Consider the following 12,853-nt stretch of genomic DNA (forward strand, 5'->3'; position numbering starts at 1 on the left):
AACTTCTCTCAGCCTCAGTTTCCTCATCTGTAAAATGTGGGTGATAACATCTACTTCACAAGTGTGTTGTGAAGGTCAAATGAGGTAAAACGTAAAGCACTTTGCAAACCTTAAAATGCTGTATTAGAAAAATGAGAGTAAGTGGGTACTATGAGCTGTTGCTGTGTTGTGTTGGCTATATTTGTGAAGAGAGGATGTATTGTTGAAAATTAATCATAAAAGTTTCTGTATCTTTAGAAGTAAAACATTCTATTCCTGTCCTGATGGGGACAGGCAGAAATATAACACTTAAGAAAAGTGAGGCCAAAGATAACTTATATTGTACCTACCAATTTCAGAGAGACAGAAATAATGCTAAGCCAGATTTTAACTCCATTCTATTTTAATGTTCATGTAATGGGTGTAGGATTTAAAATTTCTCATTATTACTATGGGAATAGCTGGCTCTCATTCCTCTGGCTTAAGCTACACAAACCTATTGGATCAATGGTAGTTGGAATCACTAGTATCTAATTGTTGTATTTATAGCTTTTGAAATTGTATTACTCCCCATTTCAGTGTTCAAAATATTCATAACAGTGATGACAAAGAGGCTGTTAAAAATAGATTGTGAATTCAATATTATGTGGTTGTAAAAGTTATTTCTAATTATAGTAATAAAATTTTCCAAAGACAATTTACAACTTTTTTGGTTGTGGACTGGGTGGATCAAAAGATTCTGAATATATAACGCCACTTTTTTGTAAATAGGCTTACAGTTATCTATCTCCTTGTGCCACTCCTCAAATGATAAGAAATCCCAAAAATCTTCTGAAAAGCAAAGTACAGAGGACCATCTTTGTGTTCTGGAACATAATTTGCATCAGCTGATTAGAGAGGTAAAGAATATATATATATTTTTTTTTTTTACTTGGGATAGAGTCAGTCACATCTGGTCAGAGATTAGTGTAGACTTCTCTCCTTTTTACCATAGATTCCCTTATTTTGGCCAGATCATTTAGTGTTATCAGTGTAGAAACAGTAAAGAGAGGCAGGCTGGATACTCGGACTACTTGCCTATCAATTGTGTATTTCTCATTTTTCAAAGTTGTTGAAGTCTTCTTTCTTTCTCTTTTTTTTTTAACTTTTTCTCTGGCTATAAGTAAAGCAAAAAATAAAACATAATTACATCTTGAGAGGATCACTTCTTTATACAAACCCACATTATGCATGTCTTTTTAGCTGTTAACATATATCTTGGTTCCAGTGTGGATTTCATCTGTATGTTCAGTCAGAATGGTATAGTGGAAAGAGTCCTTAATATATAATCAGGAGACTGGGTTCAAGTTCTGACTTTACACTTTACTAGCTTTGTGATTGGACAAATCACTTAATGTCTCTGAATTTCAGTCTCCTCATTTGTAAAGATGGGATTGAGGATACTTGTACTATCTACTTCATAGTATTGTGATTTTCATAAGCAATAATAATGTGTGCATTGTCAGCTTTTAATCATTGGGTAAATTGAGTGCACATTAAATAACTTAACATTTGAATTGGTTTTATTGTTCCAGTTTCACAAGCAGACCTTGAGTTCTACAATGATGCCGCATCCAGCTAGTGCACCTTTCGGCCACAAGAGAATGAGATTGTCGGGACCTCAGGCTTTTGATAAGAATGAAATTAACTCTTTACAATCCAGTGAAGGGCTCCTGGAGAAAATCATTAAGCAAGCAAAGCACATTTTTCTTAGGAGCGGGTACTTTTTTCTTTCAAGTTGTGATAATCTTGCTTTTCTGTGGGAGTGTAGTATATTTATAATTTAGACATAACTTATCAGCTCCTTGTTTCTTCTTTGTCAGTTATTTCACATAATTTCACTATTTGGTATACTTTATATCTCAAGGAGAGAGGAAGTAGGCTGCATTGGATTGTTCACGTTGATACACTGGACTCATCTAAGTTCTTGTTTTGCAAACCAGTTTTAAAACTAAGACAGTTGCCTTCCATGGGAATTGCTTTTGTAGTTCATGCAGCACAATATTTTGCTTCTGTCCGTGACAATGAAGGACATGTAGGAAGGCACAGTTGTCCTTCCCACTGTCATCCCCAACAGATTTGAAATGTATCCATGGCCAATGAGGAGCCATTATTCATGAACTCCTTTAAGCCTAGTACTTTTAGCCTTTTCCATCTCACAGGGGACGTAAATGCCATAAACTGATTGCCCATTCACACTGAGCCAGTTGTTAGTTCTTCCCTTTATCAGTCATAGATTTATCTTGTTCACCTTTCAAAGGGTTTTCTCATTTAGTTCTCAACCTTCATCTTTTCAGGCTAACGAATCCTAATTTTAACTCATTTCACAGTAGCCCCATGACCTTCAGTTGTCTTAGTTGCCTAAGTTGTATTTTACAATTTCTATTTTATGTCTTTTGCGAGATGGGCTGACCTCTGATCTTCCACTATTTTAGGCATAGGTGAGCTGTGGTTTTGCATAAGGGAAGTAATGTTTTCTGTTTTTTTGTTTTGTTTTATTTTCAGTACTTTTCCTGATAATGGCTATCATTTTGTTGTCCTTTTTGTCCAAAGTAGCACATTGGCCTGAAGCCTTAGACAAGAAGTTATCTGCCATGCTCAGAATACCTTTCTTCCTCACCTCTATTTCCTGAAATTTCAGATATCCCAGCCCTCTTTAAGGTCCAGTTCAAATGCTGTGTTCTTGATCTCCCTCGTTATTAGCTTCCCACTCTTCCCTGAAATTACTGTGTTTGTACTTTATCTTTACTTGACTTTGTACCTATAGTTTCCTTTTAGTACAACCTAAGCCCCTTGAGGGAAAAGACTGTTTCCTTTTTTCTTCATCTCCACTGTGCCTTTCACACAATAGGGACTACTGAAGGCCTTATTGAATTGAAGCTGACATCCTTTGTCAGCGTTGCTGGCCTGGCAGCTAAATAAAGAGGGCACATTTAGGGAAGGTCTTAGCATTTGGCAATTATGTACTTATTATTAATATGAAGGCCTTAAGAAGAGCTTTACAAGCTCCTGGTTACACCTGAGTATTTTCCATGGGAAATGAGTAGGCTAAGAGTAAGGATCATTTGCCCATTTAAATTCTCGATTGTTATTACAGTCTTTAAAGAACATAGTGCTTTGGAAGGAGAGAGCTCGATTCTGATAGTTTTTGTGTGATCTTAAGGATATTGGAAGAAGCAGGATTTTCACATATGAGAACAACATCAAAAACAGGAGTAAAGGGTACAAGACTGAAGCAAAAGTATTGTAAGCAAATGAGCACTATGACCTTTTATCTTGTCCCCAAACCCCTGTATCTGTCCTCAGGTCCTTGTCCTTTCTGACTTCTGCCTTTACTTCCATTAAAAGTGCTAGCTAGGATCAGACAAATCATGAGCAGAGAGTCTGTAAGTTTTTGATTTTACCGTACCCAGCTAGTTAGTGTTTTTAGATAGTTTAGTGATTGTGCTCTTGGGTCCTTTTCCAGCCTTCTTGGCTATTTTGGAATGTCAGGGGGCGTGTCTAAAATGAATTAATCATCTCTCACTAAACCCACTTCTCTTCTTGATTCCCCATTGTCTCAGTGACACTATTTTTGTCCTGATCAATACTCCTAATCTCTTCTTAGTAATCTTCAGCTTCTCCCTTTCATTTCACTGAGTAAGTCAGCAAGACTTGTTGATTTTATTTTTATAATATCTCCTGGTCCATTACCTTCTGACTAGTCTGACTGCCACCATACTAGTTCAGATCTTTACTACCTTCTGCCTCATTTATTGTGCTAGCCTTCTAACAGGTCTCTCTGTCTCCAGTCTCTTTTGCACCTCTGGTCTAATTTGCACATTATTCCCAGACTAATATGCCTAAAGCACTAGTCTAATCATGTCATTCAACTGATCAAAGCTCTCCTGTAGAACACTGTTACTTACCAAGTAAGTGTAGGTTTCATAATCTGGCATTCAAAGCCCTCCATGACTTAGTCCAAACCTACTTTCCCAGCTTTATCTCACACTTATGTACTCTGTGCTCCGGCAAGACTAGAAAACTGTACTCTTCAGTCTTCTCCCATCTCTTCAACTTTGCTCAAGTTGTTCCCTATACTTTGAATAGTGTCTTTTCCCATCTCTGTCTACAAATAACCTAGCCATTTTTCAAGGCCCTTCTCAAATACAGACACTTTCTTCATGAAGCCTTTCCTGATTCTGCTAAGCTGCAAGTGATCACTCCCTAATCTAAGTGCATAGCACTTTGTACTCTTTTTTTGGTATATTAGATTTGTCTGTGTTCATGTCTTATCACCACTACTCAGTTTGATTGCAAGGGCAGGTTTTTATTTGTCTTTGTATTTTTCCCAGTGTCTAACACAGTGTTACTTCTAGTAAATACTTAAGTGTTTGCTGAACAGTGACTTAATGTGAAGCTTTTAGAATCTCTAGCTCTAATTTATTTTGAATAGAGTGAATAACAACAATGTTCCTCTAATCATTTAAGAAATACTTTTGGAATATGTGCTGATTCCATTACAATGAAGGAAAAATTCCTCAAAATTGAATCTTGCTTTGCTTTAAATATATCTGTGTTCTGATTATTGTTATTTGAAGCACCAAAATAAAAGCATTCTTGAGATAGAAATCATTTAGATATTTGAGGTGATGATTTTTAAAAATTTTAAATCTTTTCTTTCAAAGAACTGCCCAGACTATTGACACCTTAGCAAGTCGTATTGAGGATCCTCAGATACAAGCTCATTGGTCAAACATAAATGATGTCTATGAATCCAGTGTGAAAGTTTTAATAACATCTCAAGGCTATGAACAGATATGCAAGTAAGTGTCATGTGATAATATTCTACATTAATTTGTTAAATTGCTTATATATATTGATATGACTGTTCGAATGGGTACTATCATTTTAGTTTTCTGTCTGTTGAAAGGGTCCGGCTTTAGACAACACTTAACATTGCTGAAGTTATTATGTGATGAAGTTTAGAGTATTTTCAAGGACTGAGAACAAGATGGGCTGGTCCAAATAAGCACATTTCTTCTTTTTAAAAAGTTTTATTGGGGTAGCTAGGTGGCGTAGTGGATAGTGCACCAGCCCTGGAGTCAGGAGGACCTGAGTTCCAACCTGGCCTCAGACAGATAACATTAACTAGCTGTGTGACTCTGGGCAGGTCACTTAACCCCGACTGCCTGACCAAAAAAGAAAAAAGAAAAGAAAAAAAAGTTTTATTGATGCTTTTTAGGTCCTTTTTTTCCATCTTAGTCATTCTCCCTTCGGTTCCCTCTCTCCTGTGAACAATGAACCTTGCTTTATAACAAAGTAAAATGGTTAAACAGGACTAACCTACACAATGACCAGGCATAATTGCAAATGCAGCATTCTACACCTGTAATTCCCTGCCGTTCTACCAATAAGAAGGAAATATGCTGTGCCTTCTCTCTTCCGGGGTGGGTTGGTCTTTGCATTTAATTTAAATCGGCTGCTTTTTAGTTATGAGCATTGTTATGTATATGTTGTAACCTTTTCTTCACTTTTTATCCATTTATATAAGTCTTCCCATGTATCTTCAGATTCTTCATATTCATTATTTCTGATGGTGCAGTAGTATTCCATTACATTCATATGTCACAATTTGTTAAACACTTCTGCAATGAATAGAAAACCGCTTTTGTGTGCAGTTTTTTGCTGTTACAAAAAGTGCTACTATGGACATTTTTATGTATATTACCTTTCTTTTGGTATGTAACCCTCTAAAGGTATATAACCTATAGTAGTATTTTTGGATCAAAGGACATGAATAATTTAGTGATTTGTGACTTTTCTCATATAATTCCAATTCTTTTCCAAAACAGTTGTAGCAATTCACAGATTTCTCCAACAGTATATTAGTGTACTTATGTTTTCATAGTCCCTCCACCATGGTTTTTATTTTTTTTTTAATCATTAAAGAGAGAGAGTAGGTGTATAACATACTAGATTCAGAGCTGACCTTAGGGCTAGGAAAACTTAGGGTTCAAGTCCCCCCCATTGACACATCTTCCCCGTCACTCTAACTCTTAACTTTCTGCAGTCTGGCTTCAGACCTCATTATTCAATTGAAATTGCTCTTTCTAAACTTATTGTTGATCTCTTACTTGCCAAACCTAATGGCCTTTTTCAATCCTTATCTTTCTTGACCTCTCTACAGCCTTTGACAATATCAGTCAGCCTCTTCTGGATACTTTCTTTGCTCTAAGCTTCATGATATCACTCTGGTTTACCTACCTTTCTTTCCACTTCTCAGTTTCCTTTGCTGGATCTTCATTCAGATTGAGCACACATAAGTGTCCCACAAAATCCTGTCTTGGACTCTGTTCTCCTTATGTGTTATTTTGCTTGGTGATCTCATCAACTCCCAGGGATTTAGTTATCTCAGTCTGAAGATTCTCAGATCTGCTTCTCCAGACCTAACCTCTCTGCTGACCTCCCGTCACACATCTTCAACTGTCTGTCTTACATCTCAAACTAAATGTCCTGTAGCTATCTTAGACTCAGTGTATCCAAACTTGAACTCGCTATCTTTCCCTTTCTTATCTCCCCATCCTATCAGATTTCCTCTCTTCCTCACTTGCCTATTACTGCTAAGGACAATCATTCAGCCTCATAACCTAAGTGTCATTCCTTACTCCTCACTCTTGCCCCTGATATCCATTCTATTACCAAAGCCTGTCACTTCTGTTGTTGTGACATCTTGTCTGTTTTCTCCTCGGACACTGTCAGCACCCTGGTGCAGATCCTTATCACCACAAACTTGGAATTGTTTTGGTAGTCTTGTAGTTGACTATTGAAATTGCCGCCTAAGTGGAGGAGGGGCTGAACTGGCAATACTTTGCTAATTGGTCTCCCTGCCTCTCCTCTCTTCCCCCCTCCAGTCTAGTTCATCCTTGACTTTGCTGTCAAAATGATCTTCCTAAAGTCCAGGTCTGACCGTGTCACTGTCCCTCTCCCACTCAATAAACCCTAGTGGCTCCCTATTACCTACAGGATCAAATATGAAATTCTCTCTTTGGCTTTGTGTGTGTGTGTGTGTGTGTGTGTGTGAGTGTGTGTGAGAGGCAGTCAGGGCTAAGTGACTTGCCCAGGATCACACAGCTAGTAAGTGTCTGAGGTCAGATTTGAACTCAGGTCCTTCTGACTCCAAGGCTGCAGCTCTTTCCACTGCAACACCTAGCTGTCCCTCTCTTTGGCTTTTAAAGCCCTTTATAACCTGGCCTCTTCCTTCTTTTCCAGGCTTCTTATGCTTTCTTCCCTTCCATGATGCAGTTGACACTAGCTGTTCCTTGAATAAAACACTCCATTTTCTGACTCAAGCATTTTCTAATTTTTTCTTTTAAACTTTATTTTTTTTCCCCCAATTACATGTAAAAACAATTAACATTCTTTTTTCAAATTTTGGGTTCCAAATTCTCTTCTTCCCTTCCCTTCCCATTGAGAAGGCAAGCAATTTTTTTTTCCTTAAGGACCAAGCCTTAAACCTAAATCACTCTGGCTCTTCTTGACTGTCCAGCAATAGGTCCCAGGCCAAGCCCCACTTGGTCATTCTTTGGGTCCTGACTGGTTCAGAGTGAATGTAAATAGCAATTGTTTCTATTTTAGCCAGAAACCCTGAGGTCTTCTCCTGCCAGATTGAGGGGGTTTTTTTTGGACTGGCTAAAAGAGGACATTATCTGCCTCATTTCTTACCTAGCTTTAATCACTGAATGAAGTGTTGCCTCAATCAAACTGAGACTTGTTAAAAACAGCTTAAAAAGGCCAAGGTCTCCCAATTCATCCAGTGCCATGTCCAGTCATCCTGATTTATAGCTTGTCACTGGACCCAGATGGTTCCTGAGGAGAAAGGGAGGCTGGTGACTTTGCACAGCCCTCCATCATTAAATCCAATTCACTTGCATGTTGTGGCATTGCCTCCCTGATGACCATGTCATGGTTCTCTTTGAGACCAAACGACAAGCAACGACAATTTGACACAGGTTATGTAAGTGTAGTCATGCAGAATGTTTCCATGTAATTCGTGCTGTGAAAGAAAATGCAGATTAAAAAAAAAAACAAGAAAAATAAAGTAAAGAAAAACAGGTTCCACAGGTTCCAAAGAACAGGTTCCACCAGTTCTTTCTGTGGAGATGGACAGCACCTTTGATCATAAGTCCTTCAGAATTGTCTTGGATCATTGTATTGCTAAGAATAGCTAAGTTATTCATAGTAGATCATTATACAGTATTGTAACTGTGTCCAATATTCTCCTGGTTCTGCTCATTTCAGTTTGCATCAGTTCATGGTAAGTCTTTAGAGATTTTTCTGAGAGCATCCTGCTAGTCATTTCTTATAAGCACAGTAGTATTCCATCACAATCATGTACAACAGCTAGTTCAGTCATTCCCCAATTGATGGATATTCCCTCAGTTACCAGTTCTTTGCTACCACTAAAAGGACTGACATAGGTATTTTTGTATATATGAGTCCTTTTCCTTTTTTTTTTCCCCCTTTCTTCCTCCTCATCTCCACCCTGTGGCTTCCCATGCTTCCTGGGCTTCCTTTAAGTCCCAGCTGAAGTCCTATTTTCTGTAAGACACTTTTCCTGATCCTCATTAATATTATTATCTTCCCTCTATAAATATTTACTGTTTATCCTGTTTCTAGCTTATTTGTACATATTTGCTTGTTGTCTCTCCCATCCTATTGCTAGTTCCTTGGGAAAGGACTGGCTTTTTTGTACCCTCAACATTTAGCACAGTGTCAGGCACATAGTGAGCACTTAATGAATTCTCCTTGACTTTACTTTTCAGTGCTTCAGCCATCTTTCTAACTGTGTGAGCTGTAGAACAGTTGTTTGTAGTGGCATAGGGCATTTCTTCACCAGGGATTCCCCAGATCAATGAAATTGCAAAGTTGGAGGAAAAAAACCAGTCCTCTTTAGCAGTAGGGTGACTGCAAGGTTTGAAACCTCAAAGTTGTTTTAATTTATGTTATTCTGTTATTAGTGATTTGGAGCACTTTTTTCATTAGAGTGGTAATAGTTTGCATTTTGGGGAAAGTGTCTATCCCTTAACTAGTGAGTCTGTAGTGCACAGTTAAGGCTTGCCTGACTGATCTACTGGATAAAATTCACCCAGAGAGCATCTTATTTTCAGTTTTTGAAAAATGGACTCAACTAACTGACAAAATGCTAGTCTTTTTAATTCACTCAATTTGAAGTATTTTGAAATAATAATTTCATATAATTCTTTGCTTTTGTTCCTTATCTCAGTAATTTACTCCAAATGTTGTTTTCTTTGTTGAAATACTACATCTTATTTTAAAATGCTCTCTCCTAATCTAAAACTATTCTTTATTTTTATGCATTTGTTGATTCAAATTGCACAAGACTGGAGTTTTAAATCTTAGATTTTGTGATTCACATCTTACACTACAGATTAGGAACATCCAGAAAAAGATGTTTGTTGAACATATTACATATATCTACAATTCCACATATACAGAGGCCAAAATTCCATTTGGTCTGCTCTGAGTTAATGAACTTATTCTGTCATATTAGTCATTTAAGAAATGCTGATTTTTAAATGTCTTGATAATTAAGATTTAATACAAGTAAAGCTTGTCAAGTTTTTCTGTGGTTTTCTTATTAAAAGATTGTGTATATTTTAGATTTGAATATTTCTTATTGGTGTCATGTCTCTCTTATAAAGGTCCATTCAGCTGCAGTTGAATATCGGAGTTGAGCAGATTAGAGTTGTGCACAGAGATGGAAGGGTAATTACATTGTCCCATCAAGAACAAGAGTTACAGGATTTTCTTCTGTCTCAGGTACTGTTCAGTAAAGATAGCTTTTTTGGTTTATTTTTTTAATATTTGAAATTCATACACCACCTACATTGTTGGATTTCATTCCTCTTTTTTATACTTTTCATATATTAGTTGATATGTAACTATCAGTATTAGAATTTTAAATGCAGCTGTTTTGAATTACAGATAATAATTAATTTGAATTACAAATAATAATCAACAAATATTTATTAATATATGTTGTTTGCTGAGCATTCTGCTAGGCACTTAGGGTTAAACTTTAGACAAGATGCTATGCTTGTCATAATGAAACTTGTTTAGAAAGAGGGATAATAGTAAGTGCATTTAGATAGCTACAAACTACCTGGGAGGTCAGAGTGGGGAGAGTGTTACCAACCTGAGGAGTTAAGGAAAGCCTTCTAGAGGATGTAGCTTTTGAGATGGGTTTTGCAGATAGTGCAAAAAATAAAGTATGAGGAGGAAGAACATTCTAACCACAAGGAATGGCCTGATCAGAGGCTAAAAGCTTAGGTGTTCATGTTTAGAAAGCAGAACATTGTTCAGTTTAGGAGGCAGAAGGGAGCCACTAAAGATTTTCAAGCAGTGACATAACTGGATCTATATTTTAAAGATTATTTTGGTAGTGGCATGAAGGATGGCTTGGAGTGGGGAGAGCATGGGCAGACCTGTAAGGTTATTGTAGTACAAGGAGCCTAAATTTTGTTGTTAAGTCATTTAAGTGGTGTCTGATTCTGTGACCGCATTTGGGGTTTTCTTGGCAAAGATACTGGAGTGGTTTTCCATTTCCTTCTTCAGCTCTTTTTACAGATGAGGAAACTGAGGCAAACAAGGTTAAGTGACTTGCCCAGGGTCACACAGCTATTAAGTATCTGAGGCCAGATTTGAACTCAGGAAGATTTGAACTTCCTTACTTCTAAACTAGGGTAGTAGTAATGGGAAGAGAAAGGGATAGAAGGCAGAGATTTAGCAGATCTGGAACAAACACAGTTTAGTTCCTAATAGGATATAAGAGTTTGAGGCAAAAGGAAGAATCAGAAAGGTCAGTGAATGTGGGAAATGTGGTTAGAGAGAAGTAGTGAAATCAGGAGGAACAGGTTTGGCGAAAAGACGATGGACTTGCTTCTCTATCTATCTGTTTAGATATAGATGATATAATTTGAGGTAATCTACAAGGACTTGTTCTAGAGACAGTTAGTGATGGTAGTTTGGAGCTAAAAACCCTTGTTGGTTAGAGCCGGACATATGGGTTTGGGAGTTATCTGTGTAGAGCTGGTAATTAAATAAGTGAAGTGGATAAAGTTGCCCAGGAAGAAGAGAGGAGGGCAAGGGACAGACTCTTGGAGAACAAACATTAGGAAGTCCAGAAGGTGAAGAGGTATGAAGAGTGGCTAGAGAGACAGGAGGAGAGCCTGGATAGTGTGGAGTTTCTGAAAGTGAAGGAAGAGAAAGTAGGAGAATCAAAAGAGTCTGTGGCCTCAAGGAAGATAAGGACTGAGAGAAGCATTCAGTATGGTGATTTGAAGGTTGTTGGTAATCCCAGAAAGAGCAGTTTCAAGAAGCAGGTGGAAGCATAAGCTCAATTGCACAGAACTGAGGCAAGAACAGGAAATCAACTATTTCAAGAAATTTTCTGGTAAATGAGGAGTAGGGACATTAGAATTATAGCTGGATGGGATAAAATGGTGTATGGAAATTGCTTTAAGATTGGGGGACCTGTGCATGTTTATAGGCAGATGGGAAGGAGCCAGTGGCAAGGCAAAGATTGTAAATGTGTGAGAGGGAGGGTATGATTGTTAGATAACCTCATATTAAGGGTGCAGGATCATAACTGAAAGGAATAGAGAGCAGGAGGGGAGAGTGATAATACTGAAAAGGTTTGTGGAGTAGGAGAGGAAATTCCCCTCTGAGAGCCTTGACTACCTTCCCAGTGAAGTGCAAGGCCCGGTTATGTGCTCTTACAATGGTGGATGGAGGTGAACTGGTGATGAGAAGAAAGAAGAAAAAATTAGCTGCTGGGAGGGGTGAGATACTAACTCATTAATAATGCTTTAAGATTTACAAGATGCTTTCCCCACACAGTCTGACAATCTCTATTGGACAGATGAGGAAACTGAGGTTTAGAAATTTTCCTTTTGAGGAAAATCAGTGGAGATACTCAGCAGTGTTATGCACGTGTGAAATCAAGGAAATGCACATATTTTGGATGAGAGTTAACTTCTTAAATGTAGTAATAGAAAAGGTAAAGTTTAACATTAGAATAAGTTTCCAGTAGAAGACCACACAAAAATTATTAAATTTTTCTTTCTTTTCTTTTTTTGGTGAGGCAGTCGAGGTTAAGTGACTTGCCCAGGGTCACACAGCTAGTAAAATTATTCTTTTCTTTAATTATTATCTTACAAGGTACAAGTAGTTTTCCATGGACAGGTTTAGAAAATTGAACTGAAGATGCCAAATCTCATTTTCTTGCAAAATTTATGTTTAAAGTGTAGTTAGGAGACCAGCTTGGGCAGGACCTTTGTAAACTTAACTAATTCCACTCCCATGAATGACAGTCTTAAAATTATAGAATCTTAGAGCTGGAAGCTCACAGATAATCTAGTCTAACCTCTACCTGAAAGCGGGTATCTGCTCTGTAAGATCTTTAATGGACAGTCATACAACTTCCTCTGGGCTATGACACTCATAGTTATAGACTACATATGAGATAACCATTATATTAGCTAATTATTTCTGGAAACTCAACTTGAATTTAATCCTTTACTAAAAATTGCGTATGATACATTTCGGCCAATCATGTTTTCTTTAGATTTAATGATTTTCCTACTACACATTTATAACCTAATAATTGATCCAGGACTTTGATAAACTGAGTTTTCTGTTTAGGATATGGAATGGGTTCTGAGAATGCCAAATGCCTCTTATTTTCTGAAGTTTCAGGAGGAGATTATTCACATAGTAGGAATTAGGAATCATTGCCATACAATTGTGTAATGGTAGAGTAAGTGAGGAAACT

The 12,853-nt window shown here is 37.4% G+C and overlaps 1 protein-coding gene across 2 annotated transcripts in view; it reads left to right on the forward strand.

The window, feature by feature from the left end:
- Nucleotides 1-12,853, forward strand: part of MED17 (mediator complex subunit 17) — a 33,958-nt gene that overhangs the window by 18,538 nt on the left and 2,567 nt on the right. For both annotated transcript variants that reach the window (XM_021000542.2, XM_078147148.1), the window contains exons 7-10: nucleotides 751-878; nucleotides 1,554-1,738; nucleotides 4,686-4,823; nucleotides 9,723-9,840. In XM_021000542.2, the coding sequence (XP_020856201.1) occupies nucleotides 751-878; nucleotides 1,554-1,738; nucleotides 4,686-4,823; nucleotides 9,723-9,840 (569 nt within the window). The remainder of the gene's footprint in view (nucleotides 1-750; nucleotides 879-1,553; nucleotides 1,739-4,685; nucleotides 4,824-9,722; nucleotides 9,841-12,853) is intronic.

Source organism: Phascolarctos cinereus, unplaced genomic scaffold (genome assembly GCF_003287225.1).
Source record: "Phascolarctos cinereus isolate Bilbo 61053 unplaced genomic scaffold, phaCin_HiC Scaffold_726;HRSCAF=1367, whole genome shotgun sequence".
NCBI classification, from domain to species: domain Eukaryota; kingdom Metazoa; phylum Chordata; class Mammalia; order Diprotodontia; family Phascolarctidae; genus Phascolarctos; species Phascolarctos cinereus.